Source organism: Elephas maximus, chromosome 5, assembly GCF_024166365.1.
Source record: "Elephas maximus indicus isolate mEleMax1 chromosome 5, mEleMax1 primary haplotype, whole genome shotgun sequence".
NCBI lineage: Eukaryota > Metazoa > Chordata > Mammalia > Proboscidea > Elephantidae > Elephas > Elephas maximus.
This window is the reverse complement of record NC_064823.1, coordinates 161,114,116-161,141,530: the sequence shown is the minus strand read 5'-3', so window position 1 is coordinate 161,141,530 and position 27,415 is coordinate 161,114,116. Positions and strand designations below refer to the sequence as shown.

The 27,415-nt window shown below is 55.1% G+C and overlaps 1 protein-coding gene across 3 annotated transcripts; it reads left to right on the top strand.

Annotated features, from left to right (window-relative positions):
• The first annotated feature begins 601 nt into the window (after positions 1–601).
• Positions 602–11,523, top strand: MXD4 (MAX dimerization protein 4). 3 transcript variants are annotated; one of them, XM_049886608.1, is made up of 6 exons: positions 636–1,021; positions 1,101–1,200; positions 4,503–4,532; positions 9,824–9,938; positions 10,824–10,986; positions 11,366–11,523. In XM_049886608.1, the coding sequence occupies exons 1-6, from the start codon at positions 703–705 to the stop codon at positions 11,521–11,523; spliced, it is 885 nt and encodes a 294-aa protein (XP_049742565.1). In that variant the 5' UTR covers positions 636–702. The 3 variants fall into 3 exon arrangements, 2 of the variants coding, with proteins under 2 accessions (XP_049742566.1, XP_049742565.1); XR_007517709.1 differs by lacking the exons at positions 10,824–10,986; positions 11,366–11,523 and adding an exon at positions 4,996–8,563 and having other exon boundaries at positions 602–1,021; positions 9,824–9,908; XM_049886609.1 differs by lacking the exons at positions 9,824–9,938; positions 10,824–10,986; positions 11,366–11,523 and adding an exon at positions 4,996–9,771 and having other exon boundaries at positions 602–1,021.
• Positions 11,524–27,415: the final 15,892 nt, after the last annotated feature.

Below are 27,415 nucleotides of genomic sequence, written 5' to 3'. Positions count from 1 at the left end.
TCAGTTTCCCCCATGAGACGCTGGGAGAGGCCTGGCTCTTGGGCTCAGTCTGCGTCCTCCCCGCCCCACAAGCCCCAGACCTTCCCAGGGCCACTAGGTGTCCGGCAGGGAGGGGGTCTCGTTTTGCACCCCCATCCCCGCCCGAGGCGGCCCCGAGGGTCAGTCCTCCCGGGAGCCAGGCGGGGGGCAACAGGTTCCTCCGCCCAGTGTGCACCGACCGCGGGGCGCGCGCGCAGGTCCCTGAGCCGTCGCGGCCCCAGGTCTGCGCTCCGGACGCGCCCGCACCCTAACGGCCCTCGCCGGGGCAGGCAGGCCGGGCCGGGCCAGGGCGGTAAGGGCAGGGCAGGGCCGGTCCCAGCCGCGCTCCTTCCTCTCGGCAACGCGTCCGGCCGCAAGCGCCTGTCATTGGCCGGCGCCCCGCGGCCGCTCATTGGTCTGCGGCCCCTGTTTTACATAGGCTCTCCCGGCCAATCGGCGCTCAGTGCCTACTTAACATGCACGACTGCCGCCAGTCAGCGAGCGAGGGGGCCGGGCCACCACGTGCTGTTGCTAAGCTTGGGCTTCTAAATTGTTACTACCCCGGCCGTCCTATCCCGACCGAGATTTGGATCTGTCAACATTCTCGACCCCCGCCCGAGGCGTTCGGAGCGCTCCCATTGGCCCCGGCCCGCCCCGGCGCCCGCCCCCGTAGTCCGAACGCCAATGTTTATTGGCTGCGTCGGCCGCCGCTCGCCCTTATGTGTCAATTTGCGGGGCCCGAGGCGGAGGGTGGCGGCCGGGCGCGTTGGAGTCCGCTGGAGTCGGGGAAGTGGGCGCCGCGGGCGGCTTGGGCGGGCGGCGAGCGGGGCCGCCGGGAGCGGGCCGGGTGGAGCGGGAGCACCGGGAGCGTGCCGGAGCGTGCCGGGCCGGACAGGCCGCCGCCGTCCCGGGAGCGCGGCGGGCGGCGGGCGCGTGAGGATGGAGCTGAACTCCCTGCTGATTCTGCTGGAGGCGGCCGAATACCTGGAGCGCAGGGACCGAGGTACCGCGCCCCTCGGTGCGCCGGCCGCGGGGAGGGCGGCGGGGGGTGCGAGCCCGCTGACCGCGCGGTCTGTCCGCAGAGGCCGAGCACGGCTACGCGTCGGTGCTGCCTTTCGACGGCGACTTCGCCAGGAAGAAAACAAAGGCGGCCGGCCTGGTGCGCAAGGCCCCGAACAACAGGTACCACCCCCCAGCCCCGCCGACGCCGGGCGCCCAGGCCGGGCCCGGGTCGCGACCGCTCGGCCTGACCCGGGTCTGTTGCCTCCCGCGTCCGGACCCCGGCCCGCAGCCCCGGCCCCGGCGCGCCCCGCCCGCGCCGTCGCCATCTTCCTGCCGGCCGCGCCTCCCGGCCTCTCGCGTAAACAGTGCCACGCGTACAGCGCCCGCCGCCGGGGTCTCCCGACAGCCTCGCCCCCGCTCCCGAGTTGTTCCCGACTTTTCCGGGGAGGGAAAAAGTTGTCAGTGGGCACCAGGAAACTGAGGCCCGGTGCAGGGCACAGTCAGGCTGCTGGGCCCGACCCCTCCCGTGCCATCGGGCCCCCCCTCCGCGAATGGGAGGGCCGTGTGCCCCGCCGCACCCTCCCACTGTCACCAAGGGCGACCTCCCCCCCAGGTGCCTGGACAAAGAAGGCATGGGGAGGCCCTGCCTTGGGGTCCCAAGGCTCCCAGAGTGCCCACCGTTCAAGTCCAGTCTCCAGAACAAGTCAAAGTCCAGTGACAAGTGCAAGGGTCGTTTTCTGAGAGGCGGGAGGCCCTTTTAAGGTGGGCAGGATGGTGGCCAAGGGTACCTGAGGGGGCAGCTGCCAGTAGCGGCTACCTGGTGCCAGTTGCCCTAAGTCTGCTCCTTTGGCCTTGTGCTCCAGGCTGCAGACGCTTGAGGGCTGTGGTGCACATCCCCTGGTGGGGAGAGGGGACACTTTGGGTTCCCATGGGGTTCCAGGATCCCAGCTGCTGTGTGGACCGTGGCCAGCCTGGCACTGCCCAGGGCCCTACCTTGGCTTGGCCGCTCCCGAGTCACCCGGCTGGCAACCGTGCTTGTGGTGGGCTTCAGGGCCCCTTGGCAGAGGGTGCAGCTCATCTCCTTGGCCTGCACGTTCTTGAGGAACAGAAAGACTGGCACAAGGACCCATCTCCTGTGACGTTCTGGCACCCCGGACCTGGCAAGGAATTGGTTGAGTCTCCAGCTGCCTTGGCTGGAACACATCTCTGGATGCCAGCCCCCGGGCCCCTACTGGGGACGGTTTGGGGAACGACGTGAGCGTGGGGGCACCACTGCCTCAGGCCTCCTCAGTAAGCTGGCCAGGTTCCTGCTGTCACGGAGTCATGCTGCCCAAGCAAGCAAAACTCCGTGTGTGACCTGGGCTCCCGTGGCGCGAGTGCCCTGGGCTGATAATCAGAATTGAACACACCCAGCTTGTTAATCGTCACCACAACCCCGGGAGGAGGTGTTAAAAGCATCTCCCTTTTACAGCTGAGGAAGTTGGGGTACGAGAGGTTGAGTGGATGCCCAGGTTCATCCACCCAGCTCTGGGTGTCTCCTGTTCTCAGGTGGGGTTATGGCCTTTCACAGGCAGCTGAGATAGAGATCTTAGGGGCTCTGGGGGAGGGAAGAGGAAGGTTTTCATACCTGGTATACCTCCCTTGGTGCTTCTATGGGTAGGGCCAGCCCCCCACTCCAGTGCCTGGACCAGCCCCACCCCGTACCTGGACTAGCTCCCCCAGTACCTAGACCAGCTCCCCCTGTGCTCAGACCAGCTCTTCCAGTACCTAGACCAGCCCCCACCAGTGCCTGGACCAGTCCCCCCAATACCTAGATCAGCCCCCACATTACCTTGACCAACTTCCCCAGTACCTAGACCTGTCCCCCCAGTGCCTGGATCAGCCCTCTCAATACCTAGACCAGCCCCCCCCAGTACCTGGACCAATACCCGCCCCCGTGCCTGGACCAGTCCCACCAGTATCTGGACCAGCCAGCCCCCCAGTGCCTAGACTAGTCTGCACCCCTAGTGCTTGGACAACCCCCCCCAGTAACTGGACCAGCCAGCCCCCCCCAGTGCCTGGACTAGTACCTAGACCAGTTCCCCCAGTGCCTGGATCAGTCTTCAGTATCTAGACCAGACCCCCCACCCCCCCCACCCCCAGTACCTGGTGCAGCACCCCGCAGTGCCGGGACCAGTCAGCAGCCTCAGTGCCTGGACCAGCCCGGGCCCCCTCCCACCTGTGAGGAGGCCCAAGGAGTGCCCTCTGCCTCCAGGGTGGGGGATCCAGCCAGTGGCCACCTTCTGAGGGAGCTGACCCATGGGCCCAGACGGCTGGGCTGTGGCTCGAGCCGAGGGGCAGCAGCTGGCAGGTGGGCGAGGGGCCTCGTCCTGGCCCCAGAGGACCCCAAGCCCGGAGCTGGAGGCTCTTCTGGGCTGCCCAGGGGGGCCCAAGAGCCGACTGACCCCAGGGAGAGGAGAGAGCTCGGGCGGGGTCTAGGCTCGGCAGGTGGCAGAAGTGGGCAGGATGGGCAGTGACTCTGGAAGGAGGGGTGGGAATGGAAGACCTCAGCACCCAGTGTGGGAGCAAATGTAGGCAGGCAGTGGTTAGCAGAAGCTTCGGGAAAGGGCAGAGTTGGGCCTAGGTGTGCCTGGTGGCGTCCCACCTGAGCCACAGAGCCGCTGCACCCCAGCCTCAGGGCCTTGGGTGACCTGGAGCTGTGAGCTCGGCCCCTGCCTCATTGTCCTTTTTGGGCAAACACAGCTGGCACTACCTGCTCTCCGGGAAGCGTCTGTGTTTGAGAGGCCCTTTCATGGGCTAACCTGGCTGGGACTGCTGTGTCCCTGGGTGTCTTCATCAATAGAGTGGGGCTGTAAGCATGTGGACGGAGGTGTGCTCAGGGCAGGCTCAGCTGGCAGGTGAGCCTGGTCCAGGCTGCTGCCCTCGCAGGGTGGGGACAGGACTTTCCCATATTCTGAAGGCCTGGCCCCTGTGCTCGGCAGGGCTCTGTCCCTTGGTGGCCATCCTGCAGTTGGCCCTCTCTTGGCCCACGTTGGCCCCAAGGGCACAGCTGGCCCTGGGGAGTGGGGAGCTAAGCAGGCAGGTGGCTAGGTGCCTGGGGTGCCTGGGCGACACAGAGCGGGCCAGCACCAGAACCAGCCACCGGTGCTTCAGGGGCCTTCCCCACCCCTTCTGGAAGGAGGCCAGCCTCTCTCCCCTCCCTAGCCAGTCAGAGCTCCCAAGGCCTCACTAGGTGAGCTGGGTGGCTCTGGATACGTCTACACCTCTGTGCCTCTCTCGCCTTGCCTTCAGTGCCAGGTGCCGCTCACCTGCCACAACCCTCGGTGTCCTGGGCAGCCCTCAGGCCCAGACCTGCCCAGGGCTGCCTATGGTCCCCAGGCCCCTGGGTGGAGCAGGGGCTTGTCAGGGCTGAAGAGCAGCCCATTCTTTGTGCTCTGGTGGTCGGGCCCTGGAGTGAGCACTGTCTCTCTTTTTCTAAACAGGTCTTCACACAATGAACTAGAAAAGCACAGGTAAGTGACACCTTGGTCCCCTACACTAGCTGCCTGGCATATCTAGTCTCTCCTCCTGTTGAGGGGGACGCTGGGGCAAGCCCTCCCCAATCTTGGTGTGTTCTGGGTGCCTGAGCTCTCTGCCCTCCTTTGGAAAGGGTCAGTGTGGGAGGCAGGAGGGGGCTCAGGCTCTGCTCTTAGGAGCTCAGGCCAGGGCCAGACCTGTGGGGGCCAGGGACTCGGGCAGGGCCTGTGTGCTGTGGACCATCAGTGCTGGCCTCCTGGAAGAGGAGGTGGGCCCAGTTTGGGGCAGTCGGTCTCAGGGCCTGGCGGGTGGGTGCAGGGGCACATTGGGCCAGGCAGCCCCAGAGGCAGGAGCTCCGTGCTGGAATGAGGGATGACCCGTTGAAGGACCCCGGGTGGTAGCTTTCTCCTGACCTTTGTTTCCATCTGTGAAATGGGCTGTTTTTCTTTTTCTCTTCAGTGTAGGGGTGGGTGTCCGGATCCAAGCCGAATCCTCCCTGGCCTGCTCCGGGGAGTTTTGGCACTCGGCCAGTTCTCCGTATCCTGCTTCCACCCCCATGTCTGCGTCCACACCAGGGCCAACTTCCGCTCCCCCGGGATTCTGGCCTCTGGCTGGGCGGGCGCTGGGCAGGGACAGGACACTGTGTTCTCTGGAGGAGCTTGTGTATGTGTGTCTGGGGGTTCCCTACGGGTCACCGACGTGGGGGCAGGTGCGGGAGCCGAGAGCCAGGCAAGCCATAGTGTTGCTTCCTGAACAGAGAGAATGGGCCTGGCCTTGCCCGGGACCCAGGAGCCTGGGTGGGCGCAGTGTTCTGGAGGAAGGCTTCCCAGAGGTGGTACCTGAGAGGACAGGCAGAGAGTTGGGATGACATTGGGGAGAGGGTGGGTGGCCAGGGCACACAGCCTGGGAGAGGAGGAGAGGGGCTGGCCTCTGACCCCTGGCCCCGCAGCTGCCCTTTGACCCCAACTTTGGCCTCTGCCACCCCCTCCCAGGGTCCAGCCTTAGGTGGGCCCCTTGGGACCCTTTTGAGATGCAGAGAAAGGGTAGAAAGACTGAACGCTTGTAGCCCCCTCCAGCTGCTCTGTTCCTGGCTGGCCGGGAGCGTGGGCCTTAGTGGGACCTTGACCATGGCTGTGCTGGTGGCTGGGCCTGATGCTGAACACCCTGGCCACTGGCTGCAGGAGGATGAGTAAAGGGCTGGGCCAGCCACTAGCCCCAGAGCTGCTGTGAACGCTGGGTCAACCATTATGGGGCGGAGGGGTCCTGTTTTCTGAACCCCCCTGGAGGAACTCCAGGGGGTAAGGAGTTTTCAACACTCCCTAGAATGCTTGGGGGTAGCCGTGGGCACTGGTGGAGGAACAGAACATAGGCAAGGTCTTGGGTGGCCTAGGGAGAGCCCCAGTGCAGCCCTGGGCGGTGGGGGGGAGGGCCTTCTCTACCCCCCACTCTCCACAGGGAGAGGACATTGGGGATCAGCAGGACCCTGAGCAGAGCCTGTTCCCAGCCAGGAGTGTGGCTCCCCAGGCCACCTCCTCACTGCTGTGCCCTGGGTGGCTGGCCAGTATGACCTGTGTGGCCCGCTGTCCCCAGCTGTCTTCCCTGCCTTCTTCTCATGGACGAGCAGCTCCCACAGGTCTCGGCCAGCGCTCAGCTGCTGACCTTGGGGACCCCCAGTGGTTTCCCCTGGTTGGTGACTCTGGCCTTGGCCTGTGTAGGGAGAGGCCCCAGCCATCCTTCCCAGCTCTCAGTGCTCTTCTACCCCTATCCCGGGATCTAGAGTCCATCCCAAAGTTTTAGCTTTGTGCTCCCTTGGGGCTGGATGGACACACTGTTGGGTTTTAAATGTTGCACACCTGCAGTCAGGTGGCTTCTTTCTGTTTCTGGAAGAATGCCTGGTGATTTGTAAGTAGTCTGTTTGCACACATCATGGGGTGCCTGGACATCCCTTTCACGCCCGCCCCGTCCTGCTGGCCTTCTAAGCGTGGGTAAAATTGTACTAACTGCTAATTGGACTTTGATGGGATGGGGTCTTACTATCTGTGATTTCCCAACTTTTTGCCGTGATGTCACATAAATGCTGTCCACTAACATCCGTGCTGTCCTCTGCCTCCTGGTCTCCAGTGCCTGCACAGCGCCCTCAGCTGGGCTGCTTGGGACTCAGTGATCCCTCTCGTTTTAAACTTGGGAGGGGGTGTGATGCCATGTTTTAGGACAGACAGCGCCGCATCGGATGTCGGACCTTTGCGTACCTGTGGGGATTGTCTGGTAGGATAAAAACCCTAAAAGCAGAAATGCTGGTCAAAGAGTATGAGGTAATCTAATTTCAAGAGTCTTTGCCGATGGCCCTTCAGGACTCCTGTGCCTGTTCACTGTCCCCATCCTCAGGCCAGTGTACGTCACAGGTGTCAGTTGCCCCTTTTAGTTTTAGCCCATTGGAAAGGCAGAAATCACCGTCTCCTGGCCCGAGTTTTCCTGTCCTTGACTAGACCCGGAATGGGGTGCATTTTTATGGCGGACTAGCCAGTTGTGTTCCGTTACTTGCCTGCTTGTGTCCTTTGCCCATTTTCCTATTGAGATATTACTCTTTTTTGTTTTGTATTTGTGTGACCTCAAAATATTATGAATGCCAACCGTTTGTCTTTTATGTGTATTCTGAATATTTTTTCCACTGTCTCTTTTAGCTGTGTTTTTTTCCTTTGTTGTACAGTTGTGTCTTTTTCTGATTGTAAAAGTAATACGTGGTTTTTTAGCATAGAAAATCTGAACTAGAGACAAACACAAAGCCACACAAATAAAGGTTACTGATGGCACCCCTTGGAGATGCGCGCTTCCAGCGTTTCCTTGTGTTTTGTTGAGTCTCTTGTGTGCGTCCACTGTTTTTATTTTCTTGTTTAACAAAATTGTGTCACTTATATACGGTTCTGTATCGTAATTTTTTCACTTAACGTTCATGATGCAAAAACACAGGATACACTAAAACGATGGTAAGGTTGTCTCTGGGTGGTGGAATTTGCTTTTCATCTGTTTTGTTTTTCTTTTGTTGATTCGTTTGCATGCTCTAATTTTTCCACAAAGATCACATACTGCTTATGGAACGAAACGATGGATGGTGACAATTGCAATATACAATATGGCTGGTGATGCAGTGGTTAAGCGCTCAGCCGCTAACCAAAAGGTTGGCGCTTTGAACCCACCAGCTGCTGGACGGGAGAAAGATGTGGCAGTCTGCTCTGTCCTGCAGGGTTGCTGTGAGCTGGATTAATTCGGTAACAGTGGATTTGGGTTTTCTTGGTACATGGTGAGTGGAGGAGCCCTGGTGGCGCAGTGGTGAAGAGATAAAGCAAGCTGTGGCTGTTCATCGGAAGGTCGGCAGTTTGAATCCGACAGCCGCTCCTCGGAGACCCCGTGGGGCAGTTCTGCTCTGTCTTACAGGGTTGCTAGGGGTCAGAGTTGACTCGATGGCAGTGGGTTTGGGTTTCGGGTGAGTAGAGGGGCCCTGGGTGGCACAAACAGTTGATGCTTGACTACTGACCACAAGGTTGGCAGTTCTGACCCACACAGTGGCGGTGCAGAGGTCAGGTCTGGTGGTCTGCTTCTGTGAAGATCACAGCCAAGGAAACCTTACGGCGCAGTTCTACTCTGTAACATGTGGGGCCGCTGTGATTAGAAATTGGCTCTATATCCCTCCTTGTGAACTTAGCCCCAGGTATAGGACAGTGGGGACAGGCTGAGGCGTGCTCTCTGCTACTGGAGATGAGGAAGCTGAGGTTCTGAGGTTCAAGACGCTCTAGGTGGTCCTGGAGCAGTGGCCTGGGACCCCAGTGAGTTCTAGAGCTGTGCTGCATGGTCCCCTTCCCCATCTGTGCAGAGGGGAGAGGGCATCCCTAAAGACCCCACCAACCATAAGGAGGGTTTGAGTTCTGCCCAGCCCTTGCTTCTTCGCACAGGTTCTGCGGCCCAGATGGCCGGGGCTTGAGCTCTGTGGACATAGCACAGCCTCTCTTCCATGTCCTGGGTCTAACTCCAGGTCAGCAAATAACTTCAAGGTGCTGTGGTGCTGTGGGCTGATGCACCAGTGGGAAGGTGCTGTGCGGATGTGGGTCCCAGTGAGGCTGGCCCTCCTCCTGCAGGGTAGGGCCGTTATCTCCGCTCTGCACCCGGTTCGCTTGCAGGGTGAGCCTGGGGCACCCTTCCCGGCACGCAGCTGCCCTTTCTTCTCCAGACCCACAGGCTCCTTCCCTATCCAAGGGAACTGGCCATTCCTGTCCCTTTCCTCCCAGGGTCTCTCTGAGACCAGATGCGATTGTGGCTTTGCTGGGGCTTTGGAAAGCGGGTCACAGACAGAAAGGTGACACTGGTGTGGGAACAAGCACTCGCAGGAGGTTTTCAAAAGCTCAGAAAATATTGCTCCCCTCTGACCTTGCAGTTCCACTCATTAAAAGTCATCCTTAGCAGATGGCTGTGGGCTGGAAGTGGCCTCACGCCTGCTGGGGCGGGCAGGTGCGTCTTGGGCCGTAGCTGTGCTAGAATGCTCTGGGCCCTGTGTGTGCTGCTGCAGTGGCCATTGAATGTCCACGCGGTGGCAGATGAGTGTTGGCATGGCAGCAGCCCAGCATGGGAGAAGGTACAGGCCAGCCATCCTGGTGGGATCCGAGAGACACTGGGAGTGGGCTCGAGCTGCCACCCGTGATTCCTGCCAGCCTGTCTCCCCAAACAAGTGTACAATCACAGGCCCTCTCCCGAGTCCCCATAGAAACGAGTCTGGAGTGTTAAGTCACCTGAACAAATGGCACAGAGCATTAGGGCAGCTTTGTGAAAACATGACATTCGCCTGTGTGAACACAGGGACAAACTCTGATACGGAGCAGTTACCAAAGGGATTCCAAACTTTGGGGGTTAGGCTGGGAGGGGGCAGTCCCCAGCTGCCTACCTCGACTGACTGATGTTTCTGTGGTGACAAGAGTAAGGAGGGGGTTGCGCTGTACTTGGTGCAGGTGGGGTGGCATCAATCCCGCTGAGTGCTCCCAGGCTGCACCCAGGCCTCTCGGACTCCAATACAGAGGGTGGTGGCAGCAGGGCCAAGCCAGGCTCCTGGGCAGTGCCCAGCAGTGGGCACTCCAGGACTCTGGCTGGGCTGCGCTAGCCACCAGCCACCTCTTCTGCTCAGGCACCAGAGCATTGTGGGGGCTTTGGGGGCTGGGGCAGGGGCACTCAGCAGTCTGTAGCAGGGCAGACTGTGCAGGGGGCCCTGACCTACTGCCTGAGGGTGCTGTTTCTGGCCTTGCAGACGAGCCAAGCTCAGGCTCTATCTGGAGCAGCTCAAGCAGCTGGTGCCGCTGGGCCCCGACAGCACGCGCCACACCACACTGAGCCTGCTGAAGCGTGCCAAGATGCACATCAAGGTGAGCTGCCCTGTCCGGCAGCCTGGGCTGACATGGCTTGCACCCGTGTGCCCTGGGGAGCTCCCCGTGGGGGCCAGGGTGGCTGGATGTGGGGAGGGGAGCTGCCAGGCAGATGCGCACTGGGACCCGGTAGGTTGCTGGCCACGGGAGGTGGGGAGACAGTAGCTGGAACTGCTAAGTAGTCCAGGAGGTCACAGGGCATATAATTGTATGGAGATGGGGTGGCAGGAGGTATGGAGCAGGCAGGCTGGGAGAGGGAGAGGGCACGTGTAGACTGCTCTAGAGGTCCTGGGCTGTGAGGTGGACTGGAAGAGTAGGAGGGCCATTGTTGAGAGGCCCGTGGAATGGGCCGGAGGCAGCTGGAGGGGGCGCAGTGGTACCTGGGGTAGGGTTGATGGGTCAGTCTCAAGGGCGGGAGGGGGTCATGGGCAGCAGGAGACATTGTCTGGGACAGCCCCTCCCAGTGCCTTCATACCTGCAGGTTTAGGGTCTTGGGACATTAGGGCCAAACAGGGGGGTCTCAACCTCGAGCGGGGGTGCCTTCTGCTTGCGTCACTACAGGGACCTTGAGGGGGCACAGCCAGGCAGCATCTAAGATGGCTCCCCACCAGGAAGATGCAGGGAAGAGGCCAGGGTGGGGAAGAGGTGCTGGGCTGTGGGCACTCTAGAGCTGGTCAGCAGATAATGTGGGGCTGGGAGGTGGCACCTGGTAGGACCCTCGTGCAGGAGTGGAGGGACCAGGGCTCCTGTGGGCCGTTGGAACTCTTGGAGGCCTGGTACCCTGTGGCCTCTGGGGGTTGGGACCCTGCCAGGCCAGGTCCTCTGTGCCTGGGTGGGCGGTGGTGTATGGGTGCCCCATGGCTCACAGCACCCCCTGGCCCCCAGAAACTGGAGGAGCAGGACCGCCGGGCACTGAGCATCAAGGAGCAGCTGCAGCGTGAACACCGCTTCCTGAAGCGGCGCCTGGAGCAGCTGTCAGTGCAGAGCATGGAGCGTGTGCGCACAGACAGCACGGGCTCGGCCATCTCCACGGACGACTCTGAGCAAGGTGGGGTTTTGGGGGATGATGGGGCATGGAGGGGCCGGCCCTGTGAGCACACACATTATGTGGTGCGGCCAGCTCCCTGCTTGGGGAAACAGCCTGGGAGGGCCGGAGTGGGTGGGAGCGTGGTGATGGGCAGCAGAGGCCAGTGCAGCAGGGTTACCGGGTGTCGTCGGAGCAGCGTCCATCTGTGGGGTGGACAGGGACAAGGAGGCCAAGGCACAGAGGCTGCTGACCTGCCTAGGTGGGGGCAGACTTACCCACCTGCTGCCTCAGGGCCCCAGACAAGCCCCCCTACCCTGGAGAGCATCGAGCCCTTGTTTGGAAGGAGCCCCAGGCTGGTCGTCCATCTGTCCTGACCCCGTTCCTTCTCTGTTTCCCCCAGAAGTAGATATAGAGGGCATGGAGTTTGGCCCCGGCGAGCTGGACAGTGTTGGCAGCAGCAGTGACGCAGACGACCACTACAGCCTGCAGAGTGGCGGCTGCAGCGATGGCAGCTACGGGCCCCACTGCCGGCGGCCTGGCCGCCTTGGCCTCTCGTAGGCCCGGTGCCCTCGGCCTGCCTGCCTGCCTGCCTGCCTGGCCAAGCATTTCAGCCCTCCAGACCTCCCTGTGACCGATGCCAGCCTTCTCACGGCCCACTGCTGTGCCATTCTGGAAGCCCCAGCTGCCACCTGGGCTGCCTGCCGACCGCCTGCCTGCCAGCCAGGGCCCACCGAGCCGCCCGCCCCTTCCGGCTGGGCAGGGCCCCCTGCAGGGAGGCAGGGCCCCGCTCCCCCATCCCAGGGAGCCCAGCGTAGCCGCCCACGGTCTGTTCTCAGAATCCTAATCATTCCGGAAGTATTAAATATCATTGCTGCAAACTTCGACGGGCACCGTGTGACGGGCTTAATGACCACCCCAATCCCGGATCCCAGGAGAAAGGAGTGGACCGAGGAAGGGAGGAAGAGCGGCTCTCTGTTCGTCCATCCGTCCGTCTGTTGGTCCACATAGGCTCCTAAGCCATGGACAGAGGGGACCATGAAGGGCGGGACTCGGGTGAGCACCCTGGGGCAGGAGGGCGGAGAGGGGTCTTCCCTTCCCACACTTGCAGTTCTCAGAAGCTGGGCTGGGCTCTTGGGCATGCTGGTCCCCACCCCAACAAGCTGGGCAGCTTCCGCTCTTTCAGGAGTGGCTGGTGACAGTAGCACTGTCAGACGCACACACGCATATGCCTAGGCATACACGCACGCATACCCGCAGGCACACACCTGAACCCAGAGCTCCCAGGACCCAGAGGCACGTGTCCTGGGGCGTTCAGCCTTCAGAGATCACCTGGGCCAGTACTGGCCCCCTGCCTCATTTGGCTCCCCCTCCCACCGTCAACCCACCAGATAGCCCCGCGTGTCTAAACAGGGGAAGGGGGCTTCTCTTCCCAGGGGGAGCTGGTGGAGCGGGTTGTGGGCAGATTGTAGCCACCAGGTCCTTGGGGGGCTTTCTCATCTCCCTCTCAATAAGCAAAAAAAAAAAAAAAAAAATGCTGCACCACCCAGCTGTCCCCTTGAGGGGGCGGGGAGCTCCCAGGTCCTGCCTATGGCAGCCTGCACTGGGAGAGGCTTTTCCCGAAAAAGCAAAAAAGAGAAACGTTTTTAAAAACACAGCACGAAAGACCCTTGGCCAAGTGACTTTGGTGCGTGCCGCCTATTTTTCCTGTGCGAGATTTTTGTACTCTATTTTCCTAGCCATCGTCACGTCCTTGTTTGCGGAGGGGTGGGAGTGGCCCCGCATCTCAGGGACTCACGTCAGTCTCCGTTGTCCTAGTGTGCCTTGTGCCCCGTGTGCCGCCCACCCTAGCCATCGCCATCTCCTTCATGGCGCCCACTCCTCCCTGGCCCCCTCTGGGCTGAAGTTGAGGGGGGGACTAGGCAGGCGCAGCAGCCGCTCCCAGCAGGCCAGCCTCTCTTTGAAGAGGAGGGCCCCCTGGACCATGCCAGGTCCTGTTTGGGCCATGTGGCTTCTTGCTGTAACCTGGCGGGAGGGCTGTAACCTGGCCCTTGGTTTCATCTTCCCTTGGAGCCCTGGTGGTACAGTGGTTAAGAGCTCAGTTGCTAACCCAAAGGCCGGCAGTTCGAACTGACCAGCCACCTGTTGGAAACCCTACAGGGCAGTCCTATTCTGCCCTGTAGAGTTGCTATGAGTTGGAATTGACGGCAAAGAGTTTGTTGTGTCTGGGGAGAAAGGCCTTCTGGGCTGGGAGCTTGCTAACCAGAGAAGTTGCTTCTCAGCCATTCACCCGGCTCACCCCTACTCCCTCTGGCCTGGAGTGAGGCTCCAGGTTTCAGACATTGGCAGCTGATGAAGACAACCATTCCCCAGGTGGTGCCAGCCTGAGCACTAGGAGGCTTCCACTGGCCTCTGCCGTGCCCCCCTCCCCCCCGTCTGTGTCCCCAGGGACCCAGATAGCAATACTTAAGTGGCAGGGACGGGGCTGGCACACAGCAGCTCCTGCCACCTCCTCTGGTGCATTGTGACCAATTTCCAAATCATGGGGCAAAGTGAGTGTTTATTTTCTATCACACCAGCTGACCCCCCGCGACGGGTGGTCTCCTGAGGCAGAAAGGGGTTCCTGGAACCAGCTCTGGCACAGAACCTGCTCTAGTGGGGTTCGAGATGGTAGGCGGAGGCAGGGTGGACCCTGGAAGGGTTGGGGAGATTGTCCACACATCTGCTGGGTGGTTGTGAGGGGAGCTTCTCTGCCTGCATCTCCTACCAACTCCTGGGCGGGGGGGGGTCGGGGTGCTCCAAAAGGGGCTTCTTCTATCAGTAGGCCCCAGTGTGGCCACAGAGCCCCAGTACTTAAGGACCTGCTCAGGAGGGAGAACTCCAGGGCCCCTAGGTTAATCTGTGTTTTGAACTTTTAAAGCATCTTCCCTCCTCTCCCCGACACCCAGGGAAGGTCTGCTCCCACCACTGGCCAGCAGGATCCAGCCTGGGAACCAGCTGTGGCCCCTTAGCAGACAGTCCTGGCAGCTTGGCCAGGGGCTTTTCCTGTCTTTGTTCTCATCTGGGCTAGGAAGTGGGCTATTGTTGACCACAGGGATACAGGGCTGTAGCCTGGGATGCCCCCTCCCCACCATCAGCAGAATTGTGAGTGGAGCTGGCCCTGGGCCCTTGCCTTCCCTGCTCAGAGCCGAGGTGTGTGTGTTTGGGGAGGGGGGCCCATGGCCAGGAGTCTGGTGCTAGGAGTTACTTGAACATCCATCCCTCCTGGCTCCTGGCCATTTGCACAGGTTGTCCACGGCTGATGGCCACGGGGACCCAGAGGGGCCATACTGAGGCGACGTTGGGTGGTTCTGAGCATACCCAAGTGTCGTGTCTATAGAAAGCAGAGGACCAGAACAGGCCACTGGAGGTACTTGTACCCCCTCCCTGTGTGCCCTTTCATGCACACGCTTGCCCCTGTGACACTCTGTGGCCAAGATTCTGGAAACCCGGGCTCGGATTTGGGTACTCTGACCATTGCTGGGAGGTGGCTCCCACACACCAGGCCACCACTGACCAGGTGCAGGTGCCCCACTGGCTGAGGGGAAGGGTCTGCAAGAGGGTGGTGCTCCCCACGGAGCCCACCTCGGCAGACCTCCCCCCCGCCGGCCCGTCTCTGGATGCAGGGTCTCAGCCTGCTTTCCTGGACTGCCAGAGCTGCTGGCCGAGCTATGGACATGGGGTCTCATCCCCTCTACCCCCACAAGGTCCCTGTCCACTGGGCCAGGCAGGCTGCCCCTCCATCCCCCCGCCTCTCTTTGGGTCAGCTAACCTGGGCCCTCCCCACCACCCTGCCCAGAGAACTCTGGCCCCGGGCCAGTAGAGGTGGATGGTGCCGTCTGGCCCTCATTCAGGGCACTAGGGCAGGTTCCGTGCCAGAGTCGGGGCTACACGGGGGGCCTGGTGCCAGGGAGGTGGACTGTGTCATCAGATCCTTGCTGGAGAGACACAGGGGCCACCCCGCCTGCCCACCAGGTGGGACTGTGATCTGTATCATTCTGTCATTGTAATATAAATACAGATTTTTATACCTCATATCTCTGGCTGGCTTCCAGTTCTTTCGATCACCCTTGCTTTGAGCTACACCCTTCTTTACCCTCCCCTCGGCCTCTAACCAGGGAGCTACGCTTCCACCAGCAGCCTGACCCGACTGGGGACTGGCCTTCAGCACCTCCCACGGGCCCTGCTTTTAGGGAGCCCTGGCTGACCACCTGTCAGTCAGCTGCCGGCTGAGATACCACCCTGACAGCCGCCATCCTGACGCTGAGCTAGACACTGTCACACCTGGCATTGAATGCAGGTGAGGGTCGAGGTGGAAGAGCTCCCCCCGCCTCCCCCTGGCCCATTTTCCAACCAGGTGCTGGTGCCTGCCGGCATATGGTCTTTGTCCCTAGCCTGAGGACAGCTTATCCTTCCAGGGTACGCGTGGTATAGCCTCTTTGTGCTGTGCTCCTTCCGTTGGCCCTTGGGGAAGCACCCTGGGAAGTCCCCTCTGATCTGTCCCCAGCAGTCCTAGGCACGGCCTTGCCTTCTGCAGGACCTGCTGTGAATGGCCAGGCCAGCCTGGGGTAGGGTGGGGGGAAGCGTTCCTGGATCCCACCCCGGGCGCTGGCAGTTGGGGCTCAGTGGGAGCCCAAGGGCTCACACCCCTGTCCAGCCCATCCCACGGGCAGCTCTGAGAGCCGGTGATACCAGATGCACTGGGGAGAAAGGCTGCTGTTGCCCAAACACACTGGGTGGTCAGCGTGAGCCCACTGCCTGCGGGCCCCCAGGGAGGCTTGGGTTTGTAGGAGGGAGGGCACCGTGGGAGCAGTAGAGCTTATCCCAGGGGCTGAGGGTGGGGGCAGGGTGGGCCCAAACACCAAGGGTTGTGCCCTCAGCAGCGGGCAACCGGAGGGAGGAAACATACTGCCCCTTACCAGCCCGGCCACGGTGATAGGGAGCTAGCTGGAGCCAGGGAGCCAGACGGCTTTCCTGAGAGTGTGGGTGGCCACCCTGGACATGTGGCCGCAGCATACTGGAGACAACTCAGTGGGACTGCAGCCGGGCTTTGGGTGGCCGTGGAGTGGGCCTACGGAGCACCTGCACCCTTTAGACTCAGAAGGAACCTGAGCACCTCCCCACCCCCAGCAGGCAGCAGCAGGGCCAGGGATGGAGCCCCTTGAGCAGTTAATGGGGGGTACCCCTAGGAAAGAAGAGATTGCCTCCTGGAGGTGCAGGTGGGGCTTCAGAGCCATCGTGATGTAGGCATTCATGTTAGATGTGGGAACTGGAATTCCAAATACCGCTAATATTTAAAATCGCCACCACACCACCATTTTTTATGGAGGGCACGTAGGTGCCAGGAGCTGTCGTGCTAGGCCCATTTCATAGACAGTAAACTGAGGCTCCAAGAAGGTACTTGCTTTGCCCATATCTCCTGGCCAGAGAGTGGTGAAGCTGGGACTGGACCTTGTCCTTTGGGAAGCCCTTCCTGAATTCCCTGGCCAATTCCAACTCCGTATCCTGAATCTGGATTACAGCCTTCCAGTTGGACTCCAAGGAGCCCTGGTGGCGCAGTGCTTAAGTGCTTGGTTGCTAACCAAAAGTTATGTGGTTCTACCGCACCAGCTGCTCTGCGGGAGAAAGATGTGACAGTCTGCTTCTGTGAAGATTTCAGCCTTGGCAGGAGGGGACAAGAAAGCTGGTAACAGGAACCCAAGATAGAGAAGGGGAGAATGTTGACATGTCGTGGGGTTGGCAACCAATGTTACAAAAACAATATGTGTATTAATTATTTAATGATAAATAATTTGCTCTGTAACCCTTCATCTAAAGTACAATTAAAAAACAAAAAATCCATAGGAAGCACAGTTCTGCTCTGACATACATGGGTTTCCCCAAGCTGGAGCCAAGTCTGTGGCAACTGGTTTTTGAGATTTAGAGGGGAGGTAGGGAAGTTTTTAAATAGAGAAGACACGGGAGAAAGAGAATATTTTAGAACACTTGTTTTCATAGAAAATGTATAGGACACTGATTATAATTAGGCTCTGGCGTCCAACTGCTTAGGTTCAAATCCTGCTTTCTCCAGTCATCTCCTGTGTGACCTCAGATGCCTAATGTTTTTTTTTCAGGTACCTTATTTAAATTGTCAATGCCTCAGCTTATTCATCAGTAAACTCAAAACCAAACCCCAAACCAAACCCGCTGCCATTGAGTCGATTCCGACTCATAGCGACCCTATAGGACAGAGTAGAACTGCCCCATACAGTTTCCAAGGAGCACCTAGTGGATTTGAACTGCTGACCTTTTGGTTAGCAGCCGTAGCTCTTAACCACTATGCTACCAGGGTTTCCCAGTAAACTCAAAACCTTGGAAAGCCTACAGGGCAGTTGTACTCTGCACTATAGGGCTGCGATGAGCCAAACCTGATTCAACAGCACACAGCAACAACTGAACTCCTGCCTCCATCTCCACCCTCTAGCTGGTCTAGTTGCTCCCGACCCTAAAATCCTCCAGGATCAAACCCGAATGCCCGTCTCTCCCGGTCTGCTTCTACACTTTCAACTCTTTCCTGCCCACCTCCTACCCTTGTTTCCAGATTGGCTGGATTACCCGGTAAACAAGGTACGTATGGGCTTCGTTGTGCTTTTTTACTGACCTGTAGTGCACAAACGCAGTGAAATTGTGCACTACAGAATGGTGCGTGTGTACCTTGCTTATTGTAAACTGGTGCGTTCCGTGCTTACTGGTGAATCTGCTCTGCTGGTTTCCCTGCTGGAGGTGGTCGTCAGTTCTTCCCTCCACATTCCCCAAGTCCTCCAGGTCCTGGCTCAGTTCAGGCACGGAGGAGTGGGCCTGCAGTACCCCCCGTGCCCCCAGCACGGTTCTTTTGGGGTTATAGCATCCAAATCAGGAGCCGGGCTAACCCGGGCTCCTCGCTGCAGGGCCCCTTCCGTGAGTTTTATCATTCTGCCATTCCCAGCCCCTAGTCAGGGTAGGCCCAGTGCAAGCTAGCCCACAGGGAACTTTCCAGAACATGAATGGGATTAGGACACTGCTCTGTTTAACATGCCGTGGATGGCAGCCCGTCCTCTCTCACTGCCTTCTGCCTCCTTAGTCTGTCTTGGGGTCCCCCATGCCTCTTTCCCAGGCCCCTCTGGCACCTAAAAGAAAAACAGTTTCCGTTGAGTCACCTCTGACTCCTGGCACCCCGACGTGTGCCAGGGTAGAGCTGTGCCCCATGGGGCTTTCAATGGCTGTGATCTTTTGGAAGCAGGTTGCCAGGACTTTCTTCCAAGGTTCCTTTGGGTGGGTTGAAACTACGAACCTTTTGGTTAGCAGCCAAGCGTTTAACAGTTTGTGTGATCCGGGAGAGGCTCCTCTGGCACCTATGCACCCTGTATTCTGCCCCCCATGCTTCACCTTGTTTCTTCTCTGGTCTGCTTTCTTCTTAACAGCCAGCAGCTGGAAACCTGATAGAAGTGCAGACTGTCTCCACTCTGACTGACCATGGGGCCCCAAGGGTTCTGCAGTCTCCGTGTGACTCTCTCTGCCTCTCCACACCCCATGTTGCCTGGAGCCAGCTCTCCCCTCCTCTTCTCAATGTCCGTAGTAGCCTCCCTGCCTCTGCCCTCCTGCCTCCTTTTGTCACCTTCCCTACATTACTGAACAATCGTGCTTCTAACACACGACTAAGAATGTCACTTTCCTGCTTAAAAGGGCCCATCCAGTCTCCATCACTTGCACAACTGAGTGCCACTGACTATATGGAGAACTACATCGGAAACTAAATCTTTAACACTACTTCTAAGGAGTCCCCTGTGGTACAAACCGTTAATGCATTTGGCTGCTAACAGAAAGTTTGCAAGTTTGAGTCCACTCAGAGGTGCCTTGGAAGAAAACCCTCGCGATTTACTTCAAGACATCATGTTGGTTTTGTTGTTATCAGGTGTCGTCACGTTGGTTCCAACTCACAGCGACCCCGTGGACAGCAGAATGAAATGCTGCCCGGTCCTGTGCCATCTCAAAATTGTTGCTGTGTTTGAGCCCATCGTTGCAGCCACTGTGTCAGCCCATCTCGTTGAGAGTCTTCCTCTTTTTTGCTGACCCTCTACTAAGTATGATGTCCTTCTCCAGGGACTGGTCCCTCCTGCTACCATGTCCAAAGTACACGAGATGAAGTCTCATCATCCTTGCTTCTAAGGCGCATTTTGATCGTACTTCTTCCAACACGGATTTGTCGTTCTTCTGGAAGTCCGTGGCATATTCAGTATTCTTCACCAAGGCCATAGTTCAAAGGTGTCACTTCTTCTTGGTCTTCTTTGTTCATTGTCTAGCTTTCGCATGCATATGAGGCAACTGAAAACACCATGGCTTGGGGCAGGCGCACCTTGGTCTTCAAAGTGACATCCTTGCTATTCAACACTTTAAAGCGGTCTTTTGCAGCAGATTTGCCCATTGCAATACATCGTTTGATTTCTTGACTGTTGCTTCCATGGGTGTAGATTGTGGATCCAAGTAAAATGAAATCCTTGACAACTTTAATATTTTTGCCATTTATCATGATGTTGATGATTGGTCCAGTTGTGAAGATGTTTTGTTTGCTTTATGTTGAGGTGTAATCCACACTGAAGGCTGTAGTCTTTGATCTTCTTCAGTATACAGGTTATGTCATCTGCATATTGCAGATGGTAATGAGTTTTCCTCCAATCCTGATGCCACAATCTTCTTCATATAGTCATTTCTCAGATTGTTTGCTCAGCATACAGATGGAATCAGTATGGTGAAAAGATACAACCCTGACACACAGCTTTCATGATTTTAAGCCATACAGTATCCCCTTGTTCTGTTCGAATGACTGCCTCTTGATCTAAGTACAGGTTCCTCATAAGCACAATCAAATGTTCTGAAATTCCCATTCTTCCCATTGCTATCCATAATTCATTATGACCCACGTGGTTGAACGCCTTTGCGTAGTCAATAAAATACAGGTAACCCTACAGAGCCCAGTTTTACCCTGACACACATAGGGTCACCATGAGTCAGAATGAACTTGATAGCAACTGGTTTTTGTTGTTGTTACTTCTAAAGTTTAAGTATAGTCTGAAAAGACATTGTCCAAAACTGAAAATGTTTTTTAGTATTCACAGGAGGAAAAAAAAAAAAGACCCCTACAGGAAGGAGAAAAAACAAACACTTGATCCTCACAGCCCTGTGTTTGGGAAAGCTTATTCGATTATCTTCTCATGGGCTTCCTCAGGGAGGTTTTCTGGGTTGCCTTTTATCTTTTGACCCCGTGTACCCCACTAACACCCCCAAGTGGTTTTGACTGGAGGAAAGAAAGCTTATCCTGAAATAAGCGTACTATGTTTGCTTTCTTAAATTCCAAATGCAACTTCGAATGCAGGAATGCCTTTGTCATGGATTGAATTGTATCCCCCCAAAATATGTGTCAACTTGGTTAGGCCATCATTCCCCGTATTGTGTGGTTATCCTCCATTTTGTGATTGTAAGTTTATGTTAAAGAGGATCAGGGTGAAATTATAACACCCTTGCTAAGGTCACACCCCTGATCCAATATAAGGGGAGTTTCCCTTGAGTGTGGCCTGCACCACCTTTTATCTTACAAGAGATGAAAGGGAAGCCAGCAGAGAGGGGGACCTCATACCATCAAGAAAGAAGCACCAAGAGCAGAGCAAGTCCTTTGGCCCAGGGGTTCCTGCGTGGAGAAGCTCCTAGTCCAGGGGAAGATTGATGAAAAGAACCTTCCTCCGGAGCTGACAGAGAAAGCCTTCCTCTGGAGCTGACACCCTGAATTTGGACTTCTAGCCTACTGGACTATGAGAAAAGAAATTTCTCTTTGTTAAAGCCATCCACTCATGGTATTTGTGTTATAGCAGCACTGGATAACTAAGACAGCCTTTTAATTCAAAATTTCAAAGAGACATTTCAGAGACTGTATAGTTAAACCCATTGTGTTTGTCATTTGTCCTCTGGGCTCATATAGTTGTAATTTGGTACTTCATATTTTTTATGGCCCCACAAACACCTTTCAAACAAATAACTATGTTTAGCAATTCAAAATCATGAGGGGAATTTGCCAGCCCGGGAAACCACCCAGGGGTCACTAGGAAAAGTGGGCTTCTAACATACCCTCCTTTCTGCTTTGGATCTCACCCCTCCCATTCTTTTTCTCTCTGGCATCTTCTATCCTGTCTCCTCTGAGTTCCTCCTCACAGTCTATAAATATCCCCAAGTTCCTCTCATCTTAAAACAAAACCCAAAATTCTCCCCTCAGCGCTGCATTCCCACCCCCTCAACTTGTGTCATTTCTCTCTCTTTCTCCTTCCGTCTTTGCCTCCTCAGCAAAATTTCTTGAAGGAGCCGCTTACACAGCCTCTATGTCCTCCCTGCTGGATCCAGCTCAACTTCTGTGCCCTGTTGCACAGCCCCCCATGCCCCAAGTCTGTCTAGTGTGGTCTTCCTGGCCCAATGGCTCCCACAGATCCTGGGGTCCCTTCCCATCACCACTGGGGACCAGTCTCCTCTCTGCCCCTGGCTCTTAGCAGGGAGCCCCCAGGCCTGGCACCATTCCGAGAATTTTTTCCCCTGTAATGTTTGTTTTTTCAGTTTGTTTTAGGCTTTATTGACCTTTACAAGGGGGAGATGAGAAAAGACAAAAAAATTAATACGAAGCATTTTTTTAATGTTTTATTGTGTTTTTGGTGAAAGTTTATACAGCAAATTAGGTTCCTGTTTAACAATTTCAATACAACTTGTTCAGTGACATTGGTTATATTTGTTACAATGTGTCAACATTCTCATTATGTACGTTCTTATAGTTCCATTTCCATTAATCCAGTTTCTCTGCGGCTCCTTACCTTTTCATCTTTGCTTTAAGGCAAATATTGACTGTTTGTTCTCAATAGAAGTTTGTTTTTTTTTTTTGAATAGGAATATATATTTTTTAATTTTTATTGTGCTTTAAGTGAAAGTTTACAAATCAAGTCAGCCTCTCACACAAAAACCCATATACACCTTGCTACATACTCCCAATTGCTCTCCCCCTAATGAGACAGCCTGCTCCCTCCCTCCACTCTCTCTTTTTGTGTCCTTTTCGCCAGTTTCTAACCCCCTCCACCTTCTCATCTCCCCTCCAGGGAGGAGATGCCAGCATAGTCTCAAGTGTCCACCTGATCCAAGAAGCTCAATCCTCACCAACATCCCTCTCCAACCCATTGCCCAGTCCAATCCCTGTCTGAAGAGTTGGCTTCAGGAATGGTTCCTGTCCTGGGCCCACAGAAGGTCTGGGGGCCATGACCACCGGGGTCCTCGCAGTCTCAGTCAGACCATTAAGTCTGGTCTTTTTATGAGAATTTGGGGTCTGCATCCTACTGTTCTCCTGCTCCTGCAGGGGTTCTCTGTTGTGTTCCCTGTCAGGGCAGCCATTGGTTGTAGCTGGGCACCACCTAGCTCTTCTGGTCTCAGGCTGACGTAGTCTCTGGTTTTTGTGGCCCTTTCTGTCTCTTGGGCTCGTAATTGCCTTGTGTCCTTGGTGTTCTTCATTCTCATTTGATCCAGGTGGGTTGAGACCAATTGATGCATCTTAGATGGGCGCTTGCTAGCATTTAAGACCCTAGACGCCTCTCTCCAAGGTGGGATGCAGAGTGTTTTCTTAATAGGTTTTATTATGCCAGTTGCCTTAGATGTCCCCTGAAACCATGGTCCCCAAATCCCCGCCCCTGCTATGCTGGCCTTCGAAGCATTCAGTTTATTCAGGAAACTTCTTTGCTTTTAGTTTAGTCCAGTTGTGCTGACCTTGACTGTATTGTGTATTATCTTTATCATCACCTAAAGTAGTTCTTATCTACTATCTAATTAGTGAATACCCCTCTCCCACCTTCTCTCCCTCCCCCCTCTCATAACCATCAACGAATATTTTCTTCTCTGTTTAAAGTATTTCTTGAGTTCTTCTAATAGTGGTCTTATACAATATTTGTCCTTTTGCAACTAATTTCACTCAGCATAATGCCTTATTTAATAGGAATATTTTTGACTTAAGACCAATTTGCAATATGTGCCCTAGAACATTCTTTTTTCCTCCCAAAACTGAAGATGTTAAGAAAAATTATCTAGACAGACTACTATCCTTGCAATGTCACACTAAACCTGTTGCCATCAAGTCAATTCCGACTCATAGTGGACATATAGGACAGACTGGAACTGGCCCATAGGGTTCCCAAGGAGTGGCTGGTCGATTTCAACTGCTGATCTTTTGGTTAGCAGCCGAGCTCTTAGCCACTGCACCACCAGAGCTCCTAGACAAGAACATTGTCTAACAAGTGGCCTTAAGGTCATTTGACACTGGGTGGCTGACTTACTGTTTACTAATGACCAGAACCCAAACCCTGTGAAGTTAGATGTTAACTTGTAGAAGATTGTTGTTTTTATTAGTTGCCAACGAGTTGGCTCTGACTCAGAATGAAATGTTGCCTGGTCTTCATAATCTTTGATATGTTTCAGCCCATTGTTGTGGCTATTGTGCCAATTCATCTCATTGAAGGTTTTCCTCTACTTCACCAAATAGGGATGTCCTTTTTTAGTGATTGGTCTGTTCTGATGATGTGTCCAAAGTAGGCAAGATGAAGTTACACCATCTTCAGTCCTAAGGAGCCCTTCTGATTGTTTTTCTTCTAAGACTGATTTGTTTGTTCTGTTATATTTAATATTCTTCACCAACACCACAGTGAGACTGCATCAATTCTTCTCTCTTCTTTTTTCATTGTCCAGCTTTTGCATGCATATGAGGCGATTAAAAAGTCCACGGCATGGGTCAGACAGACAAATCTTAGTCATCAAAGTGACATCTTTGTTTTTTAGAACCTTAAAGAGGGCTTTTGCAGCAGATTTTCCCAATGCAATACGTCATTTGACTTCTCATGTATATTAGTAAGTCACAAATGATTTTTTTCTGGTATAGATGCAAATAAATTCTGCATGGTACAAAAGATAATCCCAAAGGCTCCCTTGGATGCAGTGCATCGGCCAGTTTTGAGGGAATTTAGCGGTCTTGTTTCAGCATTCTTTCTTTCATTGAGTACATACATCCGTTTCCTGAATGTTCCTGGGAGATAGCATTACATGTTCATTGAGTTAAATACATCTTTGACTCCTGCCCGCTCTGTATTTATAAGAGTTATATTTTTATCTTTTTGAAAGTTATACTTTGATAGTATTATTGGGGAGACACAATAGCCACGACAATAGACTTAAGGGTCAATGATCATGAAGATGGCACAGAACTAGGCCACGTTTCACTCTGTTGTATACAAGGTCACCACGAGTCGGAGGCGAACCACGATGACGAGAATAGTCCTTAAAATATAATAGCCTGTTATGAATTTAATTGTCTAAATATATGTTGAAATTCTGACCCCTGTACCTGTAAATGGAGCCCCGGTGGCACAGTGGTTAAGAGTTTGGCTGCTAACCAAAAGGTAGGCAGTTTGAATCCACCAGCTGCTCCTTGGAAACCCTAGGGGGCAGTTCTACTCTGTCCTACAGGGTCGCTGTGAGTCAGAATTGACTCGACAGCAACAGGTTTGGTTTTTGTTTTTTTGGTACCTATAAATATGACCCTGTTAGGAAACAGGGGTTTCTTTTAAGTTAATGAGGTCATTATCAGAGTGGGGTGAGTACTAAACCTAATCACTTCTAAGTGGTGGTGTAAAGTGGTAGTAGTGGTATCAGAAACTGTCAAACTTCAGGAGGGATGATGAGAACCAGGATCAGCCCAAGGCTGACTCCTGTGAGGTGAAGGTCAGAGACACCTTCACTCACCAACCTTTTTATCAATTCTAACAACAGCCATCCTCCCCATGGCACCCTCTGCTTCTCTGCTGGCTTCCATAGTCCACTGCAATGGCCACACAGAACTCACAGAGCACACTTACAGTTAAAGGGTTTATTAAGGAAGCGGTATGGTATAACTAAGGATCAGGGGGCATGCAGGCAGAGCCTGGAAGGCTCCTACAAAGCGGACAGCACATCTCTCCCTTCTTCAGCGCAGAGTAGCTCTCTCAGCTCCTTCAGGCTGTGCAAGCAAGCAGGCCCTGCTCTGGGCTGTGCGTGCAGGCCCCCTCTCAGCTGTGCAGGCCCCCTCTCAGTCCCCCCAAGACTGGCCTCCTCTTGGCCCTGCTGTCTGTTGCTGCCAGTTCTGCCACTGAGCCTCTTCTGGCCTCTCACTGTCTTCAGTGCTATAACCCTTGACCAGTGTTACAGCTCTTTTAGGAGTTTCTTTGCCTTCTTTCTCCCTCTGCTTCTCCTCTCTTGCCCTTTCTCCTTTCTGCTGCTTCTTGCTTCCTTCTGCTTTTTTCTTTCTTTCTGGCTAAAAAACCTCTGTGAGGTTGGCTGCTTGTATCTACAACTCTTTGTCAATTTCAAGTCATGGCCCTCCCACCAGGGCCACAAACTGACCAATCCCCTCTCAGTAGGCCACAGACACTTCATTTCCATAGTAGGCTACAGTCTCTTAATTTCTGTAGTCTAAAAAAAATTTTTTTATAGTCACTTCATCCCTCGTGGCACAGTGGTTAAGGGCTACAGCTGCTAACCAAAAGGTCAAATCCACCAGCCGCTCCTCAGAAATGCTATAGGGCAGTTCTACTCTGTCCTATAGGGTCATTGTGAGTGGAATGGACTCAACGGGCATCAGGATAGTTACTTCATTTGCATGGTCTATTGACTAATCCCTGCAAGGTGCCTACCAATCAGGCTGCAGACAGGGCAAGACAAAAAGTATCGAACATCAAGTTGTTTTCACCTTGCCCAGGAAATGTCAATCAACCTGGACAAAAGTACCAAACCCCCTGGGGTAGAAAGCTAGGCAAAGGCAACTTCTCAGGGCTTTGCAGAAAAATCTCTCAAACTGTTTTTCTAAACAACCAAGGGAAAAGGCCATATAAAGCAACTCATTTCCCCAATGTGTCTTATAAAAAGACACAGACACACACAGGCGGAAGACAGATGCTGTATGAGGTTTGTCTACAAGCAAAGAAACACTTAGGATTGCCAGCAGATGCCAGAAGCTAGGAGAGCCCCACAGAAGGAACTGACACAGCTGAGACCCTAATTTTCACTTGTAGCCTCTAGAGCTGTAAGAAAATAAATTTCTGTTCTTTACCACCCACTTGTGATATTTCTGTTAGGGCGGCACCAGCAAACAGAGGCAGGAACTACTCAAATTGCTTTCGACATATGAACTCGCTTACTCTCTGGAGATTTCTAGTACCAGTAGTTCATTCTAGCCCATTGCTACTCAAGTGAACCCATGTGTGTCAGAGTACAACTGTGCTCCACGGGGTCCGCAATGGCTGATTCTCCAGAAGTAGAAGGGAGCACCATTGTCAGCACCATTTAACAGACAGAAACACAGAGGTCACTGTAGACATTCTCACAGGTCTCGCAGCTTGTAGGCAGCACAGCTGGGGCTTGGGCCAAATCATCTGGCTCCAGGCCTGCCCCTAACCACTAAGTATGAGTATTTCTCCCTCTAAAAAAAGTATCACTAGAGGACTGGGATTTGGGGTTCTGTGGAAGGCAGAACTGCAATACAAATGAATATCTGATTGAGGATAGAAGACTGTCAGAGGCATTGGGAGAGCACGGAGAGCCCAACTTGGGGGGACAGGGCACACACTGGTGGGGTTGTTAGTTGTTAGATGCAGTTGAGTCAATTCCTACTCAAAATGACCCTATGTACAACAGGACTAAACACTACCTGGTCTTGGGCCATCCTCACAACTGTTGCTGTGTTTGAGCCCACTGTTGCAGCTACTGTGTCCTTCCATCTCTTGAAGGGTCTGCCTCTGTTTTGCTGACCCTCTGCTTTACCAAGCATGATGTCATTCTCCAGGGATTTGTCCCTCCCGATAACATGTCCCACCATTCTCACTTCTAAGGAGCATTCTGGCTGTACTTCTTCCAAGACAGACTTGTTCATTCTTCTGGCAGTCCATGGCATATTCAATATTCTTCGCCAACACCATAATTCAAAGTCATTAATTCTTTTTCCGTCTCCCTTACTCTTTGTCCAGCTTTTGCATGCATATAAGGTGAATGAAAACACCATGAAAAGGTGCAGCAGAGCCAACCTCCCGGACTCCTTCCCACGACCTCGCACCCCCCGCATAAGGCGACTGGACCGCTCTCCACCCTGCCGGCAGACTGCACGCTGAGCCACTGAGAGACCCGGTCAGCTCGCTTTCTGCATGTTTGGGGCACCTGCGGCGAAGCGGCTGCTCGACTCCGCCCCTAAGCCCGCCCCCTCGGGCCCGCCTCTTCCGACACCACGCCTGCGCGGACGGTCACGCCGCAACCCCGCCTCGTGCCTGTGCGCGTGCGCGCAGTTCCGGACGGGGCGTTCCCTCGCGAT